Raw genomic sequence first — 27,827 nt, 5'->3', positions numbered from 1 at the left:
AACCTTTGGGGAGAAAAGCCTTAAATTCTGTTTTGAACACACTGAGATATTAGTCATCCAAGTGGAGGTGTCTCATAAGTAATTGGATAAGGATCTTGTGCTCAGGGCAGGGTCAGAGTTGGAAATATACAGAAGGAAGTTGTCAGGACACAGCTGGTATTTAAAACTGACAGATTGGATGAGATCACTAATGAAAGTGTAATAGATGAAAGGTCTGAGAGCTCTAAAGCCCTCCAACACACAGAGGCCTGGCTGAAAAACAGGATCCAGTAAATTAGATAGATAGATAGATAGATAGATAGATAGATAGATAGATAGATAGATAGATAATTTTTTTTTTTTCCTGAGTTGGAGTCTTGCTCTGTTGCCCAGGCTGGAGTGCCATGGTGTGATCTCGGCTCACTGCAACCTCCACCTCCGGGGTTGAAGCAATTCTTCTCCCTCAGCCTCCCAAGTAGATGGGATTACAGGCGCCCACCACCATGCCCAGCTAATTTTTGTATTTTTTAGTAGAGACAGGGTTTCACCATGTTGGCCAGGCTAGTCTTGAACTCCTGACCTTGTGATCCACCCACCCCTGCCTCCCAAAGTGTTGGGACTACAGGCATGAGCCACTATGCCTGGCCTTCTTATTTTTTTTATAGGTGTGATTACAAAGCAAAGAAAGAGTAGTGACAGAGAAATTGGTGAAAAGAGATGAAAATTCTTCTGTGAGAATTTGGAAAATCATCAAACATCGTACATTAGTATGAATATGTTTAGTTGGCTTGCTTTCTACTAATACTCAAAACTAGTTATACAGAAGGAATGGGGCCCTGGGGATTGAAGAAGGCTGCAGAAAGTTTAGAGCAACATGAGGAAAACATGTTTTGAGTTTCAAACTATTGGCTTGCAAACAAACTTTTGGATTACAACCAACTTTCAAGCTTGGGAGTGCCTGGATTATATTAGAACAAAGGAAAAACTGGCTAACGGGGGCTGGTGAGCTGAATTATTTATGTGATTTCAGATTTTGTTTCTTGTTAATCTACCTAAGTAATTAGTCTTATGTAATCAGAATGAAACCCAAGCCTAAATATAATTGTGGTTTATAAATTCACATGGGCAATAGTGCACACTATTTTAGAGGCTAGGAGAACATAGGACAGGGAACTTGCAATTTCTGTTGAAATTTTATTTTAATTTTTTTGAGGCAGAGTCTCACTCTGTCATCCAGGCTAGAGTGCAGTGGTGTGATCTTGGCTCATTGCAACCTCTGCCTCCTCGGGTCAAGTGATTCTCACGCCTCAGCCTCCCAAGTAGCTGGGATTACAGGCATGCACCGCCATACATGGCTAATTTTTGTATTTTGACTACAGACAGCATTTCATAGGTTGCCCAGGCTGGTCTCGAACTCCTGACCTTTGGTGATCCACCTGCCTTGGACTCCCAAAGTGCTGGGATTACAGGCATGAGCCACCACATCCAGCCCTTCTGTTGAAATTTTAAATACAGATATTCCATTTCCATATTCCATTTTATAAGGAAATCTGCTTCCAGGAAACTTCTAAGTGGCTTTGGTGTCAGGTAAGATTTAGGAATACTGGGTTGGTGAACTCTGGACTGTTTTCTTATCAGTGCCTAACAAAGAAACTTCCTGGGACTTCACTTAATGCATAATAAATAAATAAATTTTCATGTGAATGGAAACTAAAAATTATTCCAAGTTATTCTGAAATTACTTAGGTTTAAATGACTTTTGGCCATTTCCTCAAATTGAACCTATCCTGAAAATACAAATATGCCAACAATAAGGATATTCAAAGTAATGTCCCGAGACTTGGGAAACAAAACCCAAAGAGAAGTGCCCAGTGTGTTCTGCCAAATGGCAGCATCCTTGTAACAGGTGTAATCTCCCAATTCATTATTGTGAAGAGGCTGATACTTGCATGGATGTGCCTTTTTTGGTGGGCTTGTTAAAAATAACATAATGTTACTTTTTTGAGTCAAGTATTGTATGGATTTCTCTAGTTCTAAATGCTTAGCAATGACGTTTATGATGGATTAGCAACATTTCTGATATTTTAGGCTCTCAGCTCAGAATTAATACTCGAAATTAATTTTTCTAATTTAGCAGTAGCATTAGATGTTCCGGTAAAACAAATAAATTCATAATTATGTGACCAGAACTTCAAAATAGGAGCTCCAACCTAATGCTTTGGGAAGAAGCAGCCTCACTGGGACACCACGTTCAATTCCAAATGTGACATTTTTGAAGGGAAACACTCATTTATATGTGTTTGTTCTGGATTATTTGCTTAGCAAATAATTCATCCTCACTGATTTACAGTCATACTTTAGGAAGCCATCTCCACACTGAGAGTTTCATAATGTCTCACAAATTTCCTAAGGAATGAATGACAAGAAGGCATATTTTGCCCCTACATTCCCATGTTCCAGTAAACTGAAGCAGAGAGCAATTCATCTGGGAATTTAATTCAGATTTTATGCCTTATATCAGTATCAGTGTTTTACCAGTTATGCTGTACTTATAGAGACTAAATAACAAAAACACTTAGCTCGATTTAATCATTTCACACTGTTAACATACATCAGAACATCCCATTGTACCCCATAAATATATAATATGTACAATTATTGTCTGTCAATTAAAAATAAAATTCCTCCCAATTACCCTGATTTGATCATTAAACATCATATGAACATATCAAAATATCATGTGTACCCCTAAAATATGTGTAACTATTATATATCAATACAAAATTTAAAAATATATGTATATTTAAAAAAATTCCAACTTAAAAAAAATTCAAGCATACCTTTTCCACATATGTGATTTAAATGATAACTCACTATAAACTAGACATTTTTCTGGTAAATAAGTACATGACCCCCTTACAAGGTTTATATATTTCCACAACTTATTAATTAATTTATTTATTTTGAGACAGAGTCTCACTTTGTTGCCCAGGCTGGAGTGCAGTGGCGTGATCTCAGCTCGCTGCAGCCTCCATTTCCTGGGTTCAATCGATTCTCCTGCCTCAGCCTCCCGAGTAGCTGGGATTACAGGAGCCTGCCACCACACCCAGCTAATTTTTGTATTTGTAGTAGAGATGGGGTTTTATTATGTTGGTCAGGCTGATCTCAAACTCCTGACCTCAAGTGACCCACCCGCCTCAGCCTCCCAAAGTGTTGGAATTACAGGTGTGAGCTACCAGGTCCGGACTATTTCCACGACTTACATGAACATGCCCTCTGGGGTCATTCGTCCAGCTTGAATTAAATAGGCTCCAAATCGAAACCCTGCTGCATAGGCAAAATATATAAAGGCATGGCTGAATGCATAACAGCTTCCAATAATCTGTGCTTTCTTCGAGGTATTTCTGGAATGTACAAAATTTACCAAATAATGAGGCATGAATTATAGCAAGGTCAATTTAATAATTGTAGAGTAATAAATAGAGAGGACTTTGAAATGTTGTAATTTACTGGAAAGGCATTTTTCGAATGATGAAAGAGAAAGTGATTTTTTTTTTTTTTTACTACTGACAATTCTTTGAGAAAAGACAGATAATGTTATAATTCTTTTCCCTATAGTCATATACTCTCTAGTTCAGTGTAACAAATTTAACTTTATATACTGTTGAATGAATGGGCAAAGCCCGTGAAAGGATGGCTAGTGTAAGAGTTAGAGATTTGGTTTAGCAGTATTTAGAAGGATTTTCTAAGTCTCCGTTATAATCTTTCATTAACAGAATAGAGGAAATTAAAGGGTGGTGCCAACTACAAGTATGAGTCCAAAAGAGTACAAAGCTATCTTTCTGATAAAGTAATATAAAAAGCATCACTAAGTCAATGTGATAAGGAGGACTAGTTTAAAATTAAAAGTGTAAGTGCATTTATTATGTATATATTCGTATTTAAAATGTAAACTATTTTAGGGATTTAATGTAAAGGGCCGAGCTCTTTTCTCTTGCTGTGTCGCCTAGGCTGGAGTTGGAGTGTAATGGCATGATCTCAGCTCACTGCAACCTCTGCCTCCCAGGTTCAAGTGATTCTCCTGCCTCAGCCTCCAAGTAGCTGGGACTACAATTGTGCACCACCACACCCGGCTAATTTTTGCATTTTTAGTAGAGATGGGGTTTCACCATGCTGTCCAGGCTGGTCTCTAACTGTTGACCTTAAGTGATCTGCCCACCTCAGCCTCCCAAAGTGCTGGGATTACAGGCGTGAGACACAGCGCCCTGCCCGCAATTTTATTTTCTTTCTTGCGTATGTTATTTCATTAATATTCTTTCAGGTAAATAAGAAAAATGTGCATACTTAGTAACAGACAGTTAATGGTAATGTGAGAGGACCTAAAATATTTATTCTAATTGTGCTTGCCCTCAATTCCTCTTCTAGTTTCTCTTGGTGAAGTCATATGAGAAATTATGACATGACATTATTAGGAAAGACTCAAGAGCAAATGAATTAGCAGGCAAACCACTGGAGTCATTTGAGAGTACTGCCTTTACAGAACAAAATTAAGTTTTTGAAGTCAGTATGAATCTATAATCACCTGTGTTGAGTCTGAAGCATCTCTTCATACATTTGCTCGAAGGCTTTTTCCCTTGTTAATGACACTATAGTACGTATATTCTCCACAGCTTCAGTTGCTATCTTATAAAACAGGACAATACAATATAGAAATAAAATTAGTAATGGTTAATCTTTTCCCATTTGTGAATTCTAGTCACTCACACTGGGGACATATTAAGTATATCAAGTCAGTAAGTTTTCCTGACAAATATTCTTAGCTTCCTTTCCACTCAGAAAATAAGACAGAAAAATGACACTTTTGGATAATAAGCTTAAGGAAAATGTCTTATTGAGATTTAGTCTGCTGATCTAAGTTTAGCCCCATTCAAGTTTATACTGAATTTCAATTTAAACTTGTTCCATAGACAGAAGAGTAAAACATTAGTAAGCATTATGTTCACATGCAAAGGAGCTTCCTACAAATTATGAAACAATTCAAGTAAAAGATAGCAGATGCTAGGCACAATGGCTTATGACTGTAATCCCAGTACTTTGGGAGGCCAAGGCGGGCGGATTACTTGAGGCCAGGAGTTCGAGACCAGCCTGGCCAACATGGTAAAACCCTGTCTCTACTAAAAATACAAAAATTAACCAGGTATGGTGGCACGTGTCTGTAATCCCAGCTACTCAGGAAGCTGAGCCACGAGAATCACTTGAACCTGGGAGGCGGAGGTTGCAGTGAGCTGAGATCATGCCACTGCACTCCAGCCTGGGCAACAGAGTGAGACTTCTCTGTCTAAAAAAAAAAAAAAAAAAAAAAAAGATAGCAGAGATAAAGTAATCACATAATTATTTTATTCTAGCAAAGAATTAAAAATAGCAACTTAAAAGGACTCAGGAACATTACAGGAAAGTAACATGGCATGTGGTTATAAAATTCTTTATGAGATAAAGCCATTTCTCATATTGGCGTCTGTGAATGTAAAAAGACATTTAATTCAAATGTGATGAATACTTCTCCACATTTATATAGTTTATAAAGAGAATGCATAATTACATGGAATTCAAAATGGAAGAGAGTTTTGGTTTAGAATAGCTTTTCGGACATGAGAACATGTGTTGGCTTGAAAGAGAAACTTCCTGTTTTCACATTCTGTTTCCAGACTGGCAGAGTGGACTGTGGGACAGAGAAGACCAGGTAGACACTTGGCCTTCTCTGAAGAATAACTTGGGTTGTAGGAGGGAACTAGATTTCTGGACTGTCGTGAGGACACCAGGATTCTGCTCCCAATTTTGATGTTGGTTGTTTTAAATTCTCATTAATTTAAAAATGGACTTAAAGAAACCTCCATTTGTAACATTCCATAGTATACGAAGAAAATGGATAAGAATGCTGAAACCTTGTTTGAGGAAAAACAAAAGGAATGAACATAAAAAAATTTTGAGGAAAAACAAAAGGAATGAAGATAAAAAAAGGAATGAACATAAAAAAAATCTCCAATTTTTCACAATGGAGAAAGGATGAATATTATTACAGACCCTTAGAAAATAGTCATTAAGACAACTAATTAAGCTATTCAAAGTCTTTTTTTGTTTTCTTTTGAGATGGAGTCTTGCTGTGTTGCCCAGGCTGGAGTGCAGTGGTGCGATCTTGGCTCACTGCAACCTCCGCCTCCTGGCTTCAAGTGATTCTCCTGCCTTAGCCTCCTGAGTAGCTGGGATTGCAGGCGTGTGCCACCATACCTGGTTAATTTTTGTATTTTTAGTAGAGACAGGGTTTCACCATGTTGGTCAGGCTGGTCTCGAACTCCTGACCTTGTGATCCACCTGCCTCGGCCTCCCAAAGTGTTGGGATTACAGGCGTAAGCCAGCGCACCCGGCCCATTCAAAGTCTTAAAAACTAAACATTTGATAATTTTTCCAAATCTACACATGCAACTGAAGAAGGACCGATACATTTTATTAGTCTATGTTCTGAATTGATGTTTAGTAAATTGACTTATTAAAAGCCACAGGGAAATGCCTCCAATTGCCTATTTGATTAGAGTTGTTTGTTGTATAGTCTGAGGTTGCTCTAATGATACATAAAGGAAAAGTCAAAGGGCACATATACAGCAAAAGCTCATGACATAAAAAATAAGATGAGGAAAACATAATTCGGCCTCATTAATTTAGAAATTGTATTAATTATTGCCATGTTTAAATTAGACGAGGTCTAAACAACTGTTTACTGTCTCTGAGGCGAATATTTGCTAGGTAGTTCAGACTATACAGCACAAGCAAACAATCCAAGGGTCCTTATCTTGTGCAAAAAAGGTGGAAAGGTCTAAGGCTCAGGCAAACGAGATTACAGTGAGTCATGTGCTTGGCATCCCTATTCATGAATATGTATGACATTTATGCTATGCCAATTGTGACACATTCACCGTGATACAGACTATAAAGGATATTAACATCATTTTGCTATTCAGAGGATGTACACCAGTATAGCCAAGAGCTCTGAAACAGTATTAGGAGAGGAACACCTTTTTTTTTTTTTTTTTTTTTTTTTGAGACAGAGCTGTGCTCTGTCGCCCAAGTTGGAGTGCAGTGGCGCAATCTCAGCTCACTGCAACCTCTTCCTCCTGGGTTCAAGTGATTCTCCTGCCTCAGCCTCCCAAGTAACTGGGATTACAGGCACGCACCACCATACCCGGCTAACTTTTTGTATTTTTCGTAGAGATGGGGTTTCATTATGTTGGCCAGGCTGGTTTCAAACTCCTGACCTCAAAAGATCTGCCCGTCTCGGCCTCCCAAAGTTCTGGGATTACAGATGTGAGGAACATCTTAAAGACCTGGATGTAGAGTCAACAGAAGTCTCCTTGTTTACAACGATTCAGCTGCTAAAGGGCTGTCATGAAAAACAGATTTTGGACCTCTACCAAGATGAAAGCCAAGAAGAGTAAGATAGAAGTCCACCAATAAATAAATAAATAAATAAATAAATAAATAAATAAATAAATAAGACAAGAAAAAAAGAAAGAAAAGGAAAAGAACTGCCTACCACCCAAGACTATCCAAGTACAGGCAGCCTGGGAAAGTAACGTACTACCTGCCACTGGAGGAAAAGGTGGTAGGAGATGGGGATGGACACTTGACAGGGATGTTGTGCAAGGGACTCCTACTTCAGGTTAATGGTTGGATCAGATGATGTCTCTTTCAATTCTTAGGTGTTATGATGCCACAATAATGTTTCCTTCAGTCTCTAATATAATAATTATTTGTATGAGTATGGTTGATCCTAAGAAGCTTAAATACCTGTACGTCCAGGCATTTTCCAAATGATTAAATAAATTGGTCATTTATGGTTGTGTCTCTAAAGCCTTGTTTTATAGGTTATCAATATCAGTGCATGGCCTTGCATTCAGTAACTGCTGCATTGCCTGTTTGTTTTGAAAAATAAAATATTCAGAAGAATTGCTCAAGAAAATTTGATTATTCAATGACCAGAAAATGGGGAATGATGATGTTTGAAAACTTCCCCAGTAATAATGGCTGACATTAGTAAGTGCTTACTGTCTTCCAGACACTGTTCTAAGTGATTTGCATATAATAACATTGTGTTTTGTGCAATATTCACAAAAATTTGTAAGTGAATACTCGTATTATTCCCACTTTGCAGATGAGAAACGTGAAGTCTACAAAGGTTGACATAACCTGCTCATATCACACGTTTGTTAGCATAGAATCTGGATTCTAACTCAGCTAATTAGATTCCAGAGCCTGTGCTTTAAATCATGTACCCTATTGCTATAACATGTCTACCTTCTATCCTAAATTGGTCTGTTTGCATTTCTCTCTCTATACATATCACTTTACAGATCCCTAAGAGATGAAGTTAATATATCATAAAGATGGTTAACACATCATATAGTTAACATATCATAAAGTTCTGACTGTTTTTCTCTTTAAATGTTACGATGGTGATAACAGTCTTCATTTTACCTTTCCAGCATGCTTAAGTTCTTGCTTATCTTTGTTGGCAAATCCAGTCATTGCTGCGGTTTCAATCATTCCTGTCACGGCAAGTACTGGAGCAATACTCAGAATCAGGAATGTCATCTCCCATCCATATATAAAGGAAATGATAACTGAAAGTCCCATGTTAGTTGCATTTTGTGTTAAGACGCCAATCCTGGAACCTGTTGCCTATAATCAGACATATTTTGGGGGAAAAAACTCAATTAACTTTACATTTACAAGAGTCCCTATTATAGTTCCTTGCAAAACAAGGTAGACTTTTTTAAAAAAGAATTTATACTTAAATTTATGCCTTGAATTTATACTTTGAGATTAAATAAGATACATATTTTTATTTATTTACTTATTTTATTTTTTTTCCGGGATGGAGTCCCACTCTGTCACCCAGGCTGGAGTGCAGTGGCACAATCTCGGCTCACTGCAACCTCCGACTCCCGGGTTCAAGCGATTCTCCTGCCTCAGCCTCCGGAGCAGCTGGGATTACAGGCACCCGCCACCAAGCCTGGCTGATTTTTTTATATTTTTAGTAGAGATGGGGTTTCCCCATGTTGGCCAAGCTGGTCTCAAACTCCTGACCTCAGGTGATCTGCCTGCCTCAAAATGCCCTAAACTAAGGAAATATTTTACTTTATTTTTATGTCTTGATGTCCAATATTGAGATGTCCAAATGAACTGGATTTTAGTTTAGTGGAATACCATAGAAGACTGTATAGAAGCATGATAGGAACAGACAATCTGAAATTAAATACTACCTCCTTAAAGGGAGACTTTTATGTTGCTCTGAGACCTCTCCTTAAATAGTTTAGCAGGATTTTACAGCCCAGTGCAAGTTGAGTGTGTTGAAAGCTGAAGTTACAGGATTTCCTTTGTCTTCTCAATGATAGGTACATACCCACACTCTTCTTGTTTCTTTACACCCAAACACCCAGCAATAATAAAACAACTCATTTGTGCATAAACGTAGATACTAACACCCTGCCACCTCTTCAACCCTAACTTACAGATAAGTTCTTGGTAATAAAGCTGATGTTTGAAAATGACAGAATCACAGTTACTATTAACAAAAAACTAAAGAAAGAGTCTATCTTTATTTAAGCATTTTTTGCTATTTCCTATTTATAAAGCTGTAATCACATTTGCTAGGAATTTTATAGAAAATCAATATTTTAATAAATAATAACATCAAAGTACCAGTTTTACATACATGCATAACTGACATGTACTTAAAATTTAAGTATTTGGAAAAGATGGCTTGAGTTATGCATATAAATTCTTTTAGAAGGTTTTACATATTCTATTTCATGGAGAGTGAAAAGGAAGAGAATGCTATACTTTAGCTTAGGTATTTACTACAATAGAATCTAAATCACCTTCAAAAATGTTCTAAAGTGAATTATTAACTCCTATTTGAATGGAAAAAATTTGCATTATGGAACCTGTAAAAATGAGATTTTTGTATATTTTTTGTACATTTACCGTTCACACAAATTATCTCTTTCTCTTGGTGAAGATATTATAATCATGCAAGGAATAACCCATGCTGTCTGACTCAGTGCTTTTTGGAGCATGAAGCTTTGTGTTGGAGAGGCAAGAGTTGCTATGGAAAGGAAACCAACATGGACAGGAAACAGTAGGGCAAAAGGGAAGACACACTAAAAGTGGGCCAAAATAGGAGAAAGGTAAAAAATAAACAGTAACCATAATTCTCATATTATAGTTGGAGCTAATATATAAAGGTACTCAAAAACTAGCTAACTTTAACTAGGCACTAAATAACCTCTTTACCTTTACCATCTTATTTAATCTCATAACAATGCAAAGAGATGGATACTATCACTAGTCCCGTACAATAGATGAGGAAACAAAAGTAGTCAGACAAAATAACCTGCCCGCAGCCATACGCTTGTAACTGGAGGATAAAGAACTCTTTGTTCCCTGAATCACTTGGGATTAAGTGGCTGACCTGATACTCTATCATCCCTGCATACTTAGAGATGATGTTTCATAAACAAGAACATTCTCTCTCTTATCCAAAATACCATGATCAAAATCAGGAAACTACATAACTATTGTTTAATGCTTAGACTTCCTTCAAGTTTTATCAATTGTCTCAATAATGTATTTTATAGTGAAAGGATATCTACATTGGAATCACACATTTCATTTAGGTGTCAGGCCTCTTTAGTCTCCTTTAATATGGAATAATTCTTCATTCTTAACTTGATGTTCATGACCTTGACTTTTTTGAAGATCGCGAGCCAGATGTCTGGTAGAAATTTCTCAATTTTAGCTTATCTGATATTTCCTCACAATTAGATTCAAATTATGCATCTTTGGTAAGAATCTTAGAGAAATGATGCTGTGTTCTTCTCATTGCATCCTATCAAGTGGCACGCAGTTTTGATTGGTCCCATTCCAGGCATTGTTCACTTGTAATAATTAATTAAGATGGTTTCTTCCACGTTTCTCCGCTATGAAGTTGTTCTTTCTCCCTTTGTAATTAATAAATGTTTTGAGGCACTTTGAAGCTATGTCAAAATCCAATTTCTCATCAAACTTTCAACTTATTTAGTGTAGTATGAACTAATGACTTTTAAATTTCTTCAGTTGTTTATAACCTGTTACTATAATCATTTATTTTGACTGAAATTGTCCCAGATGTAGCCAGTGGAAGTCCCTTCACTTTGGCTTTGTCCTTTGACATATACCTATCAGTTTTGGAATATGTCCTTACTTTCTGACACAAAATGATTTTCCAGTTTCATCTTGTACTGTCTCTGCCCTACTTTTGGAATTAATCATTTCTCCAAAGATCCCTGGGTTCTTTTAGTGGAGAATTTTATTTAGCAGTCAAGATATGGTGCTGGTTGTACTCATTATTACTAGAATTCACTGGTCAAACTAGAGAATGTGTGTGTGTGTGTGTGTATTGATAGGTACAAACACATATTTACATCTATATTTGTTTCTGTATATTTCTTGAAACTCATGAGTCATATCAATACCTCCAATTCCAAGTCAACATTGTAAGGTTATTTCCAGTTTTCTCCTTTTCCATATTTGTTATCCTCCTCTTCACAAGGGAGAAAACTGGCTCCCATTGTCTTTAATAGATTGATCTATGTGATTAATCTCTCCGTGGGTATCCCATCTGCTCTCATGTCTCCTGCCTCTTCCCTGCACGAACACCCTCCTCACCCTGCTCTGGCTCTGCTTCCCTGCACGGGGCTGCCACCACACTGGGTGTCATAATATCGGGGCTGCAAACCCCAGCCCTACCCCTTTTCCCACACTGACGGAAGGCCAGCACTCTTAGCCACTCTATCATAGTAGTGTTGAGTTGAATGATTAAGGATATTCATTAAAGTGTATACTTTGGATACGATTTCTCTCATTCCCATTTTTGCACATTATAAATTGGTTTCACTCAGTAAAGATCTAAGAGGCAATATCAAGATAGAAAAGGAGCTGGAAACATCATAGTACGAGGTAAAATAAATTTTTAAAATACCTTCAAATATGTAGAATTATCTTTATAACTTTTATAAGAACTACACATCTTATGGATCATCTTTCAGTGGGATGTATGATACTTAAGCAATAGGCTGAAACATAAAGTTCTTTAGTGCTGGGATTAAAAAAAAAAATGAGGGCCCCTATTTATCTGGAAAGACAGAATTGACCACAGTTTGAAATATATTTTTTGTTCTGATCATGAAAACAGGATCATTAGAAAAAGCTTAGATAAAGTTAAAATCTACATACTTCTAGACATAAATACTTATACACATTCAGATTTGGTTTATTACGTGCATGCAGTTTTGTATCCTGATTTAATCCTTGTACATTATACTGCAGTCATTAAATATTCTCCAACAATATTTGGGTTGCCTTCAATTTGGGTTGCTTTCGTTATTAAAAATAAAGATGTAACGAACATCTTTGTGAAAAATCTTTGTTCTCATTTACACCTACTTACACTCAAATGCCCTATTGTTAAATTTCTAACCAGAATTACACCATAAAAGGTGTAATTCTCCCAACTTGAAGGGACTTCCACTCGCTGCATCTGGGATAATTTGAGTCAAAACAAATGATTATAGTAACAGGTTATAAACCACTGAAGAAATTTAAAAAGGTGTATATACTCTTACATTCTTGATGGGTATTGCCAAATTGCTTCCCTAAAAGATTACATCAATTTTCACCAAACTATAAAAAATTAGCATCTTCATTAAAAAAAACCATAACTCCAGGGCTCTGCCTAATTCCTAAAAAACTTTGTGGTTTCAGTTTCAAGACTGTATCTGGTGATGACTCAACCATTTTCCAATTTCTCACTAAAACATCTAAGGAAATTTCAAAAAAGTAAAAACACACAACAGCAAACACTCAGAAAACTATGAAATACTGAAAACTAAGATGGACAGGTAGCCTGGTTAAGTGTTTAAGGGTATGATACACTAACTCTAAGAACCATGGGCCTAAATGGGGATGCCATTTGGCATATAATGCTGACTTACACTTCATCCCCTGGAAGTTTAAGGATAAAAGAGATAAATGGTGATGTATGTTATAGGCTAAATTGTGTCCCTCCGACCCTACATTTATATGTTTAGGTCTAACCTCCAGTTTATCAGAATGTTACTGTATTTGGGCCAGGCGCCATGGCTCACGCCTGTAATCCCAGCACTTTGGGAGGCCAAGGCGGGCTGGTCACGAGGTCAGGAGATCAAGACCATCCTGGCTAACACGGTGAAACCCCGTCTCTACTAAAAAAAAAAAAACACAAAAAAATTAGCCAGGCGTGGTGGCGGGCGCCTGTAGTCCCAGCTACTCAGGAGGCTGAGGCAGGAGAATGGCGTTAACTCGGGAGGTGGAGCTTGCAATGAGCCGAGATTGCGTCACTGCACTCCAGCCTGGGCGACAGAGCGAGGCTCTGTCTCAAAAAAAAAGAATGTTACCGTATTTGGAGATAAGGTAATTATAAATAAATAAATTATAGATACAGGGATAATTAAGTTAAAGTGAAGTCTTTAAGGTAGGCTCTAATCTAACCTGATTGGTATTCTTGTAAGAAGAGGAAATTTGGGCCAGGTGCGGTGGCTCGCGCCTGTAATCCCAGCACTTTTGGAGGCCGAGGCGGGCAGATCATGAGGTCAGGAGTTTGAGACCAGCCTAATCAACATGGTGAAACCTCATCTCTACTAAAAATAAATTAGCCGGCCATGGTGGTGCGTGTCTGTAATCCCAGCTACTCAGGACGCTGAGGCAGGAGAATCGCTTGAACCCGGGAGGCGGAGGTTGCAGCGAGCCAACATAACGCCACTGCACTCCAGCCTGGGAGACAGAGCAAAAGTCTGTCTCAAAAGAAAAAAAAAATAAAGAGGAAATCTGGACACAGCAGACACTGCATACACAGAGAAGATCCTGTAAGGACGCATAGAAGACAGCCAGCTACAAGCCAAGGCCCTCGAAGTAAAACCCAATCGTGCCGACATCTTGCTCTTGGGCTTCTAGCTTCCAGAACTGTAAGGAAATGAATGTCTGTTGTTGCAGCCTCCTAGTCTGTGGTCCTTTGTTATGGAAGCCCGAGCTGACTAACACACTGTCCTTGCTCCTCTGCCTCCCACCCCCACCATAAGTTTCAGAGTCATATGGACTAGACAACCGGTGAGATGCTGTGGACCTTAAGTTCTTGGCATTGTTGGAGGCCTTCCATGTCTTTCCTTAAATACTAAATGCTCCTGGTGCGGGGTCATCTCAAGCTCCAGATGGGAAGACCAGTCTGGAGTGTGGCGTTCACGTCGGGTACGTGCTTGTAAGCCTGGGCTTTGGCGGTAGGTGTTTGGCCATCTAAGCTTTGGGACTGGAGGAGATCGCTGGGGAATCGAGTAGATGGCAAAAGGAGATTCCCTAAGGCTGCGCTGGGGTTCGGCACTCTAGAATTCCCAAGGGAAAGCTGTATTGGTAACAGGCTTTAGGGTTCACCCCTCACCCACTTTGCTTTTCTGAATGAACTCCTAGATTGTCCAGTTTCTCTTCTAGGGAAATGACAAGAGCTCCTGTTTTCAAGTTTTGTTGCTTTTCCTTACGGTAAAGCTGACCTTAAGAATAACTTTTCCTCTTTTCCAGGCCCATTCCTCTCCTTACTATGGTCTTTTGAATTGAATACATGTCCCCACAATTCATCTTTAATGTTTATTAATGCATATAAGTGTGTCCATGAAAACTATATGGTAATGCTTTTGTGTTTATCCCTTAAAATGTCCACTAAAGTACTGTGTTTAAAATCTGGGGTATAATAAAAAAAAAATTGGTCTTTGCCCTTGGTTCCTGGAAAGTGCTCCCAAAAAAATACTAAATGCTCCTATAGCTACATAAAATTTATATATATTGTGATGTGCAATCATTGGAGCTATTTTTTAAAATTATAATTATGTGTTGTTGAGAATAAGATATTCATTGTTCTTTAAATATAAATTTTATTTTATCTAAATATTACCAAGAATTACTTGTCATCAATTACCTGATGGGGGTTGTGTTTTGTAGACCTTGATACATGTATTAATTTCCACTTGGTAGTTTCTTTTAATATTTTGAAGCCAATGATTTTTACTTTTTTGGATTTCAATTCTTGGCACAGTATCTATATTGTTGAAAGGATAAGACATATCCACCGGGGCTGTTATTCTTTTCTGTTTGGATATTTCCTATTAGGTAACCATAATATAGTTCCTGATTCCTCACTACCTTCTGTTGTTTGTGTTCTATTAACTTTAAAGATTATAGTTCAGCTGGGCACAGTGGCTCACACCTGTAATTCCAGCACTTTGGGATTACAGGCTGAGGTGGGAGGATCACCAGAGGTCAGGAGTTCGATACCAGCCTGACCAACGTGGTGAAACCCCGTCTCTACTAAAAATACAAAAATTAGCTGGGCGTGGTGGTGGGCACCTGTAGTCCCAGCTACTTGAGAGGCTGAGGCAGGAGAGTTGCTTGAACCCGGGAGGCGGAGGTTGCATTGAGATGAGATAGTGCCACTGCACTCCAGCCTGGGTGACAGAGAGACTGTCTCAAAAAAAAAAAAAAGATTATAGCTCACTCTAGGCTGGGTGCGGTGGCTCATACTTACAATCCCAGCACTTTGGGAGGCCCAAGTGGGAGGATCACTTGAGCCCAGGAGTTCAAGACCGCCCTAGGCAACCACGCAAGACTCTGTCTCTACATAAAAAGAAAAAATTAGCCAGGCACAGTGGCGTGCACCTGTAGTTCCAGCTACTTGGGAGGCTGAGTCGGGAGCATCCCTTCAGCCCAAGTTTGAGATTGCAGTGAACTAGGATCATGCAATTGCACTCTAACTTGGGTGACAGAGTGAGACCCTGTTTCACACACACACATGCACACACACACATACACCACGCATTCCAGCTCTAGACATTAAAGCAAAAGGAAATGAAGTAAGGAGTAGAGGCCATGTGCGGTGGCTCACACCTGTAATCCTAGCACTTTGGGAGGCTGAGGCGGGTGGATCACCTGAGGTCAGGAGTTCAAAACCAGCCTGGCCAATGTGGTGAAACTCCATTTCTGCTAAAAATACAAAAAAATTAACTGGGCATGATGGCAGGCACCTGTAATCCAGCAACTTAAGAGGCTGAGGCAGGAGAATTGCCTGAACCCGGGAGGTGGAGGTTGCAGTGAATTGAGATCACGCCACTGCACTCCAGCTTGGGCAACAGAATGAGACTCTGTCTCAAAATAAATAAATAAAAGGGGTAGAAAATAAGAAAAGTAAAGAGACAAAGCATGCTGAGCATTGTAGTTTTCATGTATAAGCTCGGGTAGTGTATTAGGGAAAGAAGTAGAAATACTTCACAGAGCCACACTAGACAAATATTTGAGAGTCATGTCACTTAAAGTTTGTCTAAGGACTATACACACCAACCTAATTTCTAAAAATATCCAAGAGTGAACGTGACAGATTTTTGATGAGACAGGCTTCTCTATTTGAGTTTTTTGTTTGGGACACAAGAACTTTCTACGAAGTGGCTTGTAGTTGCATACCTTTGCTTGCTTAATAAGCGTGGGTTTTCCATTCTTGTGTTAATCTGCTGCTGGAAAATAGAATTATATCCTTTCTATAGTTCATTTTAGTTTAAATTACCACAAACTTATTGAAATGTTCAGTCAGTGCAACCGAGAACAAGCCACAAACCCTGCTTTTTGGTGTTGGTGGTACAATGAGAAAGATCTGAATATATTTCTTCTGTTCCAAGAAGAATAAACAGAAAATAAGAGACTCTTGGCCTCGAGGAGTACTACAAGAATTGAAGGAAAATGGAATGTGGTCTTAAAGACCCAGAAAAATAGTGTACCTCTGGGAAGAATTTAAAACTGGAATCAGAAGAAATTTAATTAAACTTTCTTAGATTCTTTAGCAAGAGGCACAAAAATACAGATTTTTTTTGAAATTAAGAACAAAAAGTCATGTTTAATTCTTGAGATAACAGTTATTTATGGAGTGTCTACTATGTCTTAAGTACTACGCTAGATGTGGGGAATATCACTTTGATAAGAAAATTATGAAAGGAAGGAAACTCAGTATGCAATTGTAGAAATAAAATGCCGTATGGTAGGATTTCTGCTTCTTGCCAAGACGGAGTAACAAGGATTTATCCTCTCATCTAAAACCAAACAAAAAATAGACAAAATACATGAACCAGTGGTTTTCAAGACACTGAACATAAGGCAACCAAGGGCAGAGGTGGCAAACAAACAAGGTGACCCCTGTGGTTGCTCTGGCTTACTACATTAAAAGAGTTTCCAGGTGGCAGTGCAAAGAGCCCAACAGACTCTGAGTTGAGCAGACAAAGCCGAGAATCTCAGGAATCTAAGTCAGCTAGAGTTTGCAGCATAGAATACTAGAGAAGAGAGAGATTCACAGAATGATAAATCGAGATATCTGCAGAGGGTCCTTCTTGAGTACTCAGCTGAGCAGTGCATACATGTCAGGACTGGGATTAGTGCCTGGTAACAGCAGCCAGACTGGAAAACCTTCTGAGGCACAGGGCTAGGTAGAGTATGTGGAAGGGTTTTGCCTTTGTAGTAGGCTCCACTCCTGCTTGACAAACCTTAAAACCAAGACCCAAAAAGTTCAAACTATTCCCAGGTAACTTAACTGTATTCCACAACAAAACCCAAGAATATTTATAGAAATGTAAAAATATCCAGCACCAAAAATTTTAAATTCACAATGTGTAGCATCCTGTCAGAAATTGGCAGGGGGCTAGGCATGGTGGCTTACACCTGTAATCCCAGCACTTTGGGAGGCTAAGGTGGGAGGATCACATGAACTCAGGAGTTCAAGACCAGCCTGGACAACACAGTGAGACCCTGTCTCTACAAAATTAAAAAAATTAGCTGAGTGTGGTACCATGTACCTCTCATTTCAGCTGCATGGAAAGCTGAGGCAGGAGGATTGCTTGAGCCTGCTCCCAAGTCAAGGATACAGTGAACTGTGTTCATGCCACTGCACTTGAGCCTGGGTAACAAAATGAGACCCTGTCTGGAAAAAAAAAAAAATTCCCAGGCATGCAAAGTGGCAAAATAAGACCTATGATAAGGATAAAAATGAATCCATGGACACCAACCCAGAATTGACAAAATGTTAGATATGCTACATGATCTCACTTATATGTAGAATCTAAAAAAGCCAAACTCATAGAGACAGAGAGTAAAATCATGGTTTCTAGGAGATGGGGATTCAGGGGGTTGAGAAGATATTGGTAAAAGGACACACAATTTCAATTAGGAGGAATAAGATGAAGAGATCTATTGTATATCGTGGTAACTATAATTAATAATAATGTATTGTAAACTTGAAAATTACCAAGAAAATAGATTTTAAGTGTTCTCACCACACAAAAAATAAGTATGCGAAATAATGCATATGTTAAATAGCTTAATTTATCCATTTCATAATGACTACATATATAAAACATCATTTTTATACCCTAAACATATAAAACTTTTACTTATCAATTTAAAAAGCTACTACCAATGTATATACTACATATTAGAATAGTTAAGAGATAAGGAAGCTATAAAAAAGTCCATACTAAAATTCTAAAAATAAAAAATATAATATCTGAGGTGAAAAATATATATGATAGGATCAATAGCAGATTAAATATTGAAGAAGAAAAGATCATTGGTTTTGAAGACATGGCAATAGAAACTATTCAAAATAAATGCAGAAAAAAATGAACAAAGCATTGGTGAGATGTGGTAAAACTTCAGGCAGCCTAATATATGTAGAATTAGAGTCCTTGAAGGAGAGGTGAGACTAGAAAGACAGAAAAAAATACTTAGATAAATAATGGTCAATAGAGTTTTAAAATTTGGTGAAAACTATAAGCCCATAAATCTAAGAATTTCAGTGAACTTCAAGCATAAGAAACAAGTAGGAAGCTATATCAAAACCCATCACAATCACATTTCAAAGTTAGTGATAAAGACAGCACCTTAAAAGCAAAGGAAGAAATATACATTATGTTGAGAGGAAAAAAGATAAGGATAATGACAAATTCTTCGTTGAAAAAAATCAAGCGAGAAGACAGTAGAGCAATATCTCAATCTCTCTTTTTTTTTTTTTTTTTTTTGACGGCGTCTTGCTGTGTCGCCCAGGCTGGGGTGGGACTACAGGTGCCTGCCAGCATGCCCGGCTAATGTTTTTGTATTTTTTAGTAGAGACGGGGTTTCACTGTGTTAGCCAGGATGGTTTCGATCTCCTGACCTCGTGGTCCACCCGCCTTGGCCTCCCAAAGTGCTGGGATTACAGGCGTAAGCCGCCGTGCCCAGCTGAGCAATATCTTGAAAGAAAGAAAGAAAAAGAAAGAGAGAGAAAGAAAGGAAGGAAGGAAGGAAGGAAAGAAAGAAAGAACGAACGAACGAACGAAAGAAAGAAAGAAAGAAAGAAAAGACAGACAGACAGACTGGGCTGGGCTGGGCTGGGTGCAGTGGCTCACACCCATAATCCCAGCACTTCAGGAGGCTGAGGTGGGCAGCTCACTTGAGCCCAGGAGTTCGAGACTAGCTTGAGCAACATGGTGAAACCCTGTATCTACAAACAATTAACTGGACATGGTGGCATGTGCCCAGAGTCCCAGCTACTCAGGAGGCTGAAGTGTGAGGATCACCTGAGCCCGGTAGGTCAAGGCTGCAATGAGTAGTGATCACACCACTGCACTCCAGCCTGGATAACAGAGTGAGACCGTGTCTCAGAAAAAAAAAAAAAGAAAGAAAGAATGGAAAGAAAAAACTGTCAACCTCAAATTTCATAAGTGGTGGAAATATATTTCAAAAAAATTAAGGTGAAATAAAGACTTTTCCGGCATAAAAAACCTGAAATAATTAGTCACTATCAAGCTTAACGCTTTAAGAAAGGTGAAAAAAGACCTGGATGCAGAAGGAAAATGATACCAATGGAAATAGGTACCTAGAATAAGGAAGGAAGAGACCAGAAATGTTAGCTACATGAGTAAATACATAGGACTTTACATATTTATTTAAAATTCTTTAATAAAAGATGATTGTTAAGCAAAAATAATTACAATGTAGTATGGGTTTATTACATATATAGAAGGAGACTGTATGACAACAATAGCAAAAGATTTGGAGGGGAAAATGGAAGTACTGCACTATTTTAAGTTTCTTACGCTGTAAGTTGACATCCATATTGCTTGAAGGTAGACTGTGATAAGTTAAAGATGGGTACTATAAAGCCTAAAGTAACCACTAGAATAACAAAACAAAACATTATACTTAGCAATATCACTTTCCTTACTCCTCCAAAAAGAGATGAAATAGAATACTAAAAAATTTTAATCCAAAAGAAGGCAGAAAAATAGGAAAACTGTGCAAAGAACATATGGAATAAAGAGCATATTGCAAAATGAGAGACTTAAACCTAATCATTTTGATAACCACATTAAATGAAAATGGTCTGAATATCCCATTCAGATATTCAAAGAGACTTATATGCTGCCTATGAGAATCACACTCCAAATACAGACACACAAATAGAATAAAAGTACAAGGGCATAGTTCACATGGATTTCTTCTTTTGTAAAATGCCACTTGAGGTTCTTTTGTGGATTTTTTATTGCGTGGGTTGACAAACTATAGATTACAGGCCAAATGTGACCCTCTATCTGCTTTTATATTGTCCGTAAGGTAAGAATGTTTTTTATTTTTTTTAATGGTTAGGAAAAAATCAAGAGAAGAATAATATTTTGCATCATGTAAAAGTGGTATGCAATTCAAATTTCAGTGTCTGTAAATAAAGTTTTATTGAAACACAGTCATGCCCCCCCCCCCCTTTTTTTTTTGAGATGGAGTTTCACTCCAGCCCAGGCTGGAGTGCAATGGCACGATCTCAGCTCACCGCAACCTCTGCCTCCCGGGTTCAAACGATTTTCCTGCCTCAGCCTCCCGAGTAGCTGGGATTATAGATGCCCCCCACCACGCCCACCTAATTTTTAGTAGAGAGACGGTCTCACCATGTTGGCCAGGCTGGTCTTGAACTCCCGACCTCGGGTGATCCACCCACCTCGGTCTCCCAAAGTGCTGGGTGCTGGGATTACAGGCGTGAGCCACCGCGCCTGGCTACCTATTTTTTTTTTTTTTTTTTTTTTTTTTAGAGTCTTGCTCTGTCGCCCAGGCTGGATTGCAGTGGCATGATCTTGGCCTCCACCTCCCGGGTTCAAGCGATTCTCTTCCTTCAGCCTCCTGAGTGGCTGTGATTACAGGCACCCACCACCACACCCAGCTAATTTTTGTGGTTTGAGTAGAGACAGGGTTTCACCACGTTGGCCAGCCTGGTGTCAAACACCTCAGGTGATCCGCCCACCTTGTCCTCCCAGAGTGCTGCGATTACAGGTGTGAGCCACCTTGCCCAGCCTTATCTTAACGAACTGGCTGACTGTCATGTTTACCTATTGTTTAGGCTGTCCTAGGTTATAGTGATGGTAGCTGCTAGAGAAACCATATGTGCCTCCCTCATCACTTTACCCTGCTGCTCAGCGTGCTACAGATCTCAGTGATGTGGTTAGAATTTGAGAGCATGTTGAGTTTTGCTGTACTGTTACACTTTATCCTAGTTTTTAAAAATACCATTGCATACCCATCATCTCAAAACAGAAAATAAGAGAAATGTGGACTTTCAATGCCATGTTTTTAAGGAACGGTGGGCTGTGAGTTATTTTGTATTCAAATTAGATGCCACAGCATTGTGTTTTTTATGCTATGACACTAAATAGTGCTGAAAAATACAAAATATGTCAACATTAGCAGACTGAACACTCATCGCAATATTCCCCACTTACAGGAAAGCAGCATTCAGAAAACTAGAAAATATAAAACAAAATATCTTGTCTTAGCAGAATTTCTTCGCAAAACTAAAATATGAAAATGAGAATGAAACCAAAGTAAATTTTTAAGTGGCTTATTCATTGGCCAAGCAAAGAAAGTCATTTATGGATTGTGAGTTAATTATATCATGTTTGATTGTAGCAGTGGAAGAAATGTGTTCAGACTGCATAACTTATATAAGGCTGCCATTTGGTGAGAACAGTTGCTCATAGTTACAGACATTGAGAGTAACATCCACAGTCAATTAAAAAATAAGGTAGATTATTTTGAGTAGTTTTTCCTGGATCTTGATGAATTGACATATGTTACTGACACTGCTCAGTTGCTGGTTTTTTGAGGAGCCAACGTTGAATTTGAAGTAAGTGAAAAGTTAGGCACTATAAATAGTTTCTGTGGAACAAGTACTGCTGAGAATATTTTCAAAGAAGTTGAGGAAAAAAAATAAGTACAATCCGAAGTAGAATCTACTAAGATACATTACAACTGATGGTTAAAATATTTGTACAGCAGAAAACAAGCCTTGGTTGGACAAATTTACAAAGCTTGTGAAAATGTAAAGTGTTTAAAGCCTACGGTTATTTATTATTATTATTTGTCAGCATATATTTTATGGCAAGTAATTGAATTTATCATGCATTATTGGACCAGTAGTGTAAATGGTTAAGTTCATTTGCTCTTGTAAACGTAACCATCTTCATTTTTGTGAGTTTTTGTCAAGGGAAATTTTTGACTTACCTTACCACTCAGCAGTTTGATGGCTTAGCAGTGGTAAAGTTTTTTGCAATGTTATGAATTCAAGGCCAAGATTGAAAAAAAATTTTTTTTCAGACAAGATCTCACTTTGTCACCCAGGCTATAGTGCAGTAGGACAATTATGGCTCACTGCAGCCTTGACCTCCCAGGCTCGAGCGATCCTCCTGCCTTGGCCTCCTGAATTGCTGGGATTACTGATGTGAGCCACCGCACCTGGCTTGAAAACTTTTTTTAAAAGAGCCGTCCTTAACCACTATTATCAAATACTAAATGCCTCTGGATATTAGCTTCTGCTGTAGATTTGATTATCTTTCTTAATTCAACCTAAAACTGCAAGACAAAACAGCAATTATACGCCAACCTTATGCTGTGGAAAAGTCATTTCTATGACAACATTGTTTGAATCAAAAGTAATGTCAAGTTGTTTTATACACTTCCCATGTCAAAAAGTTAAATCAAGAAATGAGGTTACCGCCGGGCGCGGTGGCTCACGCCTGTAATCCAGCACTTTGGGAGGCCGAGGTGGGCGGATCACGAGGTCAGGAGATCGAGACCATCCTGGCTAACATGGTGAAACCCCGTCTCTACTAAAAATACAAAAAAAAAAATTAGCTGGGCATGGTGGCAGGCGCCTGTAGTCCCAGCTACTCGAGAGGCTGAGGCAGGAGAATGGCGTGAACCTGGGAGGCGGAGCTTGCAGTGAGCCTAGATCGCGCCACTGCACTCCAGCCTGGGCGAGAGCGAGACCCCGTCTCAAAAAAAAAAAAAAAAAAAAAAAAAAGAAATGAGGTTACCATTGTCCAGGTAATAATATCTTAGTTCTAACTAGTAAACTCACTGGGCTTTTGGAATTAATACGTGAAATAAATGTTTACGATTTATTTGGGCAACATATTATAGCTCTGATGAGAAGAGTTCTAGGTTCTAGCATTGGATGTGTCTGTGGTATATCAAATGCACACTGTGGTGTCAATAACACACTTTCTTGTGGACAAAAATGAAATAAGACTTTTGGTTGATGAAAAGAGATCGCCAAAATGTACAGAAATAATACCTTGTAATTTTATAGAATTGAGTTTCCAAAAGAATCTAAAATGGCTTTTAGCTTTAATTAAAGCACATATTACACAGAAAATAGTCTGTTGACAGATGTACTGGCAATAGGCTATTCCCTTGGGCTAAAACAATATCAGTTAAATTGGTTGTATTCAGACAACTATCTAGGAATCATGTTGTCCTATGACTCTATTTCACTAGCATGTTTTTATCATGACTTTCAAAATATCAAAGCTTTAAAAAATGGCCAGAGGAATACCTTTACAGTCATGAGTTAAAGGTTTCAAACTAAGATTTGTTATTATTAAGGAGCTATTTTATGAACATTCATTCTAATATATTTGATAGAATAAAATGTAACTGAAATTACATGATGAAGAAATTGAGATGGAGTATGACTTATTTAAGTCAATATGATAGGAAATATGACCCCCAAATTATTATTTCCTAGCTCATCTTTATGCTACAGTGTCCTTGTGAGGAAGAATTCATTTGTGGACAAATAAGATTGGTAAACAACTCTTCCTTTTATAGAAAAACTTTCCATTGAAATTGAATATGAATCCATCTTTATAAGGCAAAGTAAGAGTTTTTATAAATTACATTTTATTAGACACAGTCTCACTCCTGAAATCTTTCTTCGATTGTTTTATTCATTAATTTAATTTTTAAAATTAGATTTTTTAAAATATAGAGATGGAGTCTCACTATGTTGTCCAGGCTGGACTACAGCGGCTCTTCACAGGTGCTATCCCACTACTGATCAGCATGAGAGTTTTACTGACTCCATTTGCAACCTGGGACAGTTTACCCCTTGTTTTACTTTTTAAATTTGGCAACTTTAAAATCTTTCATCAGGATTCCAACCATTTATTCTCTAGCTACTAGTTCTAATAAAAAAGATTTGACTTGTCTAGACGTTATTGTGAGACCAGCACTTAATAACTGCAACAATAAAGTTTCAAGTGATGAAATGATATTAGTCAGGTGCTTATAATCAGGTTGACAACTATTCCCCATAATTTCCCTCAGGGACAATACTATTTATTAGTAACAATTAATAAATGTAAGGACAGTAATGTTGGGTCTTTCAGTATAATTTGGTTTTTCAGTTGAAGCAAATATCTGCTAAAAGAAATGTCTCACATATTAATATAGCTGCTGGTAAGAATGCCTGTTTCACTCAAAAGATTCCGAAAAGATTTGAAAGATAAGTAGTAAGAGACAAACATTAACACACTAAAGAAAAAATAGCAAATTTTGTGGAGTGGGAATTCAAATGGAATTATAGGGATTGATATTTCTGCCTGGAGTAGTATACCATGGAATTCCTAAACTCAGAAGTTAATCAGATAATTATATTGTGCTACGGAGGTTAATGCTATATCCATTATTTGATTATTAAGTGAAATTCTATCCACCATCTTTTCAAGTATGCCAGTAAAATTGAACTCCTCAGCCCTATTTTAAAATCTAAATACTATCTAACAAAATTCTAGAACCTTGCCTTCAAAATTAACAAAATGAATTTCAGGAAGAGATGAAGATGCCCCCTTTCCTCTCAAGCTCTTTCTCCATCATAAAATTAGCTTTGTAAACCAAGATGAATGCTTGTGAATATTCACAACTGTAACCCACTTATTCTATTTTCTGATAATATAAATCCAATCTTGCCGATGTATATTAAACAAAGAGGTCTTGCAAAAGTTAAAAAAAAAAAAAAACGACTTAGAACGGTTGCCATATCCTGTGGAAATAACCTCTAAAAGAAACATACAATTCTGATGGGTTGCTTTAGTTGACAGTTTGTTGCTCTGCTAACAAAGCTTCAAGCAACATCTCAGTATTCCTAAACAGAATAAATACTTGTAAGATTTTTCTGTTATTCAGAAGTGAATTATTGACATTTTCCTTTTCTCCCAAGTGCATGATAAGGAAAAGGAAAGCCTATAACTCTACTAGAATTTTTATTTTAACAGAAATAGAAAGCTTTATTTTACTTCAGTTTAAAGTAGGAAACCTTGTTTTCTGCTGCTTTTCTCAGTTAAGATCCCATTTGTTGTACAAAGGTGAATTTTGTTAAAATAATTAAAAGAAAATTAACAAATTATTACTTACCTCTTGTATACTCCTCTACTCCCCACACCTGTTTAAGCATGACTTTGATACACATTATGCTGGTCATTCCATCACTAATTATGAATATATATAAATATCTTGGTTATGCATATTACTGGTCATGATTACACAATTCTTTTTAACTTGTATAACAAGTAGTACAGAATCATTTCTGTTGCACACATGACTCTGAATTGTTAGACATTATTTTAACTAAAATCTTATTTTCTGGGGGAAGGAAAAACTAAACCTTTTTCTTATATTAAAACTCAAAGTGTGTGTGTTTTCATTTCGTTACTTTTCCTTATCTAACTATTTAATTCTGAGCTCTTTTTTCTAACTTATTCTTGGTCTCTTCTTTAGTCCTCTAGTTATCCTATTACAGGTGCTGAATATTCTCTATTTTTGGTTAAAAATATCCCGAACGGAAAGGCTTCCTTTCGTCTTTCACTGAGAGTTACCTGTTAACCATGAGACTTACCTGGCCTCCTTAATGATGTGTGTCATCTCAGCACAGCTCACATATAGGCACAGACACATGTGTGCATTGCATGCGTGCACACCACATACATACATCATTTACAATAAAAACAATATACATACTCCTTGAATTTGTGCTATATCTACGGCTAATATTGTTGTCAAGCCTCCCGTGCTGTTTTCCTTTTCATCAAACCAGGCAATATCCTAGAGAAAAGGAGAATTAACATATGGTTGTCAAAAATCATTTTTTTTTATCTGACTTGTGATTTTTCTGCTGTAAGTCAGAAAACATTTACCTGCCTCCTCACTCACAGGTACTTAATTCCTATAAAATACTATGGATTGAATGACTTTTGCTTCTTTTTTCATGAAGATCTATATATATATATAAACTGAAGAACTTAAGCCCAAGAGCTTGGACTCATTACTCATCACCACATAGTATAATAATCAATGTTAAATTAAAATGGTCATTTTAAACCATCAAGCGATTTGTAATTTTATTCCATAAGTCATTTGTGAAAAGCAGACATAATTCAAAAGTAAGGCGATGAAGGCCAGAGCAGTGGCTCACACCTGTAATTCCAACACTTTGGAAGGCCAGGGTGGGAGGATTGAGTCTAGGGGGTCGAGACCAGCCTGGCCAACATGGCGAAACTCTGTCTTTACAAAAAACACAAACATTAGCTGGGCATGGTGGTGTGCACCTGTGGTCCCAGCTACTTGGGAGGATGAGGTGGGGAGGATTGCTTGAGCCTGGGAGGCAGAGGTTTCAGTGAGCTGAGATTATACCACTGCACTCCAGCTCGGATGCCAGAGTGAGACCCTGTCTCACAAAAAAAAAAAAAAAAAAAAAAAAAAAAGTAAGGCAATAAACAACACAATTTAGAAATATCTTCAAAACTTTCTACCTAAACTAACTAATGATAAAAAGTCTATCTCTTTCTCTTTAGGGGCCATATAATAAAAATTTTCCCTGACACTTCACATTACCTCCTAGAACTTACAGCAATGGGCGTTGTGAGAAGCTAAAAGGGCAGAAGGCTGTGAAACTCCTGAAGTTAAGAGGTATGCAATCTAAAGAAGGAGTCAGGTCAAAATTACAAGCAATAAAAGTATAATGTAATAACCAATTTTATTTTCAACAGCAAATGGAGACAGCACATCTTAGTGCTTCTCAGCCTGAGGAATTCTGATTTCCTCTTATAGCTATTGAATGTTTCCTCACACTCACTGGAACCACTTATATCTCTTGTAGATTAAAACCATGTGGAAACTGTCTCTGAAAGATGGTTTATTTTTAGTGAGTAAAGAACAAAAAAAATCTTGGCTTACTGCAACCCAGCCAGGGCTCTGAGGCCCAGGTAACAGGCAAAAGAAAGGCATAGCAGGTTGAGGGCTGTGCCTTAATCACGCATATCATATGTTAGATGAAAACTTTTATG

General features: G+C 37.8%; 1 protein-coding gene across 1 annotated transcript in view; it reads right to left on the bottom strand.

Annotated features, from left to right (window-relative positions):
• Window positions 1-27,827, bottom strand: part of ABCB5 (ATP binding cassette subfamily B member 5) — a 131,167-nt gene that overhangs the window by 24,611 nt on the left and 78,729 nt on the right. The window contains 4 exon segments of the mRNA XM_004045150.5: window positions 3,243-3,383; window positions 4,562-4,662; window positions 8,506-8,709; window positions 26,503-26,586. Coding sequence (XP_004045198.4) covers window positions 3,243-3,383; window positions 4,562-4,662; window positions 8,506-8,709; window positions 26,503-26,586 — 530 coding nt within the window.

The sequence above is a fragment of the Gorilla gorilla genome, chromosome 6 (assembly GCF_029281585.2).
Source record: "Gorilla gorilla gorilla isolate KB3781 chromosome 6, NHGRI_mGorGor1-v2.1_pri, whole genome shotgun sequence".
In the NCBI taxonomy this organism is placed as follows: Eukaryota; Metazoa; Chordata; class Mammalia; order Primates; family Hominidae; genus Gorilla; species Gorilla gorilla.
The sequence above is the reverse complement of the archived record's forward strand: the minus strand, read 5'-3'. Positions and strand labels throughout refer to the sequence as shown.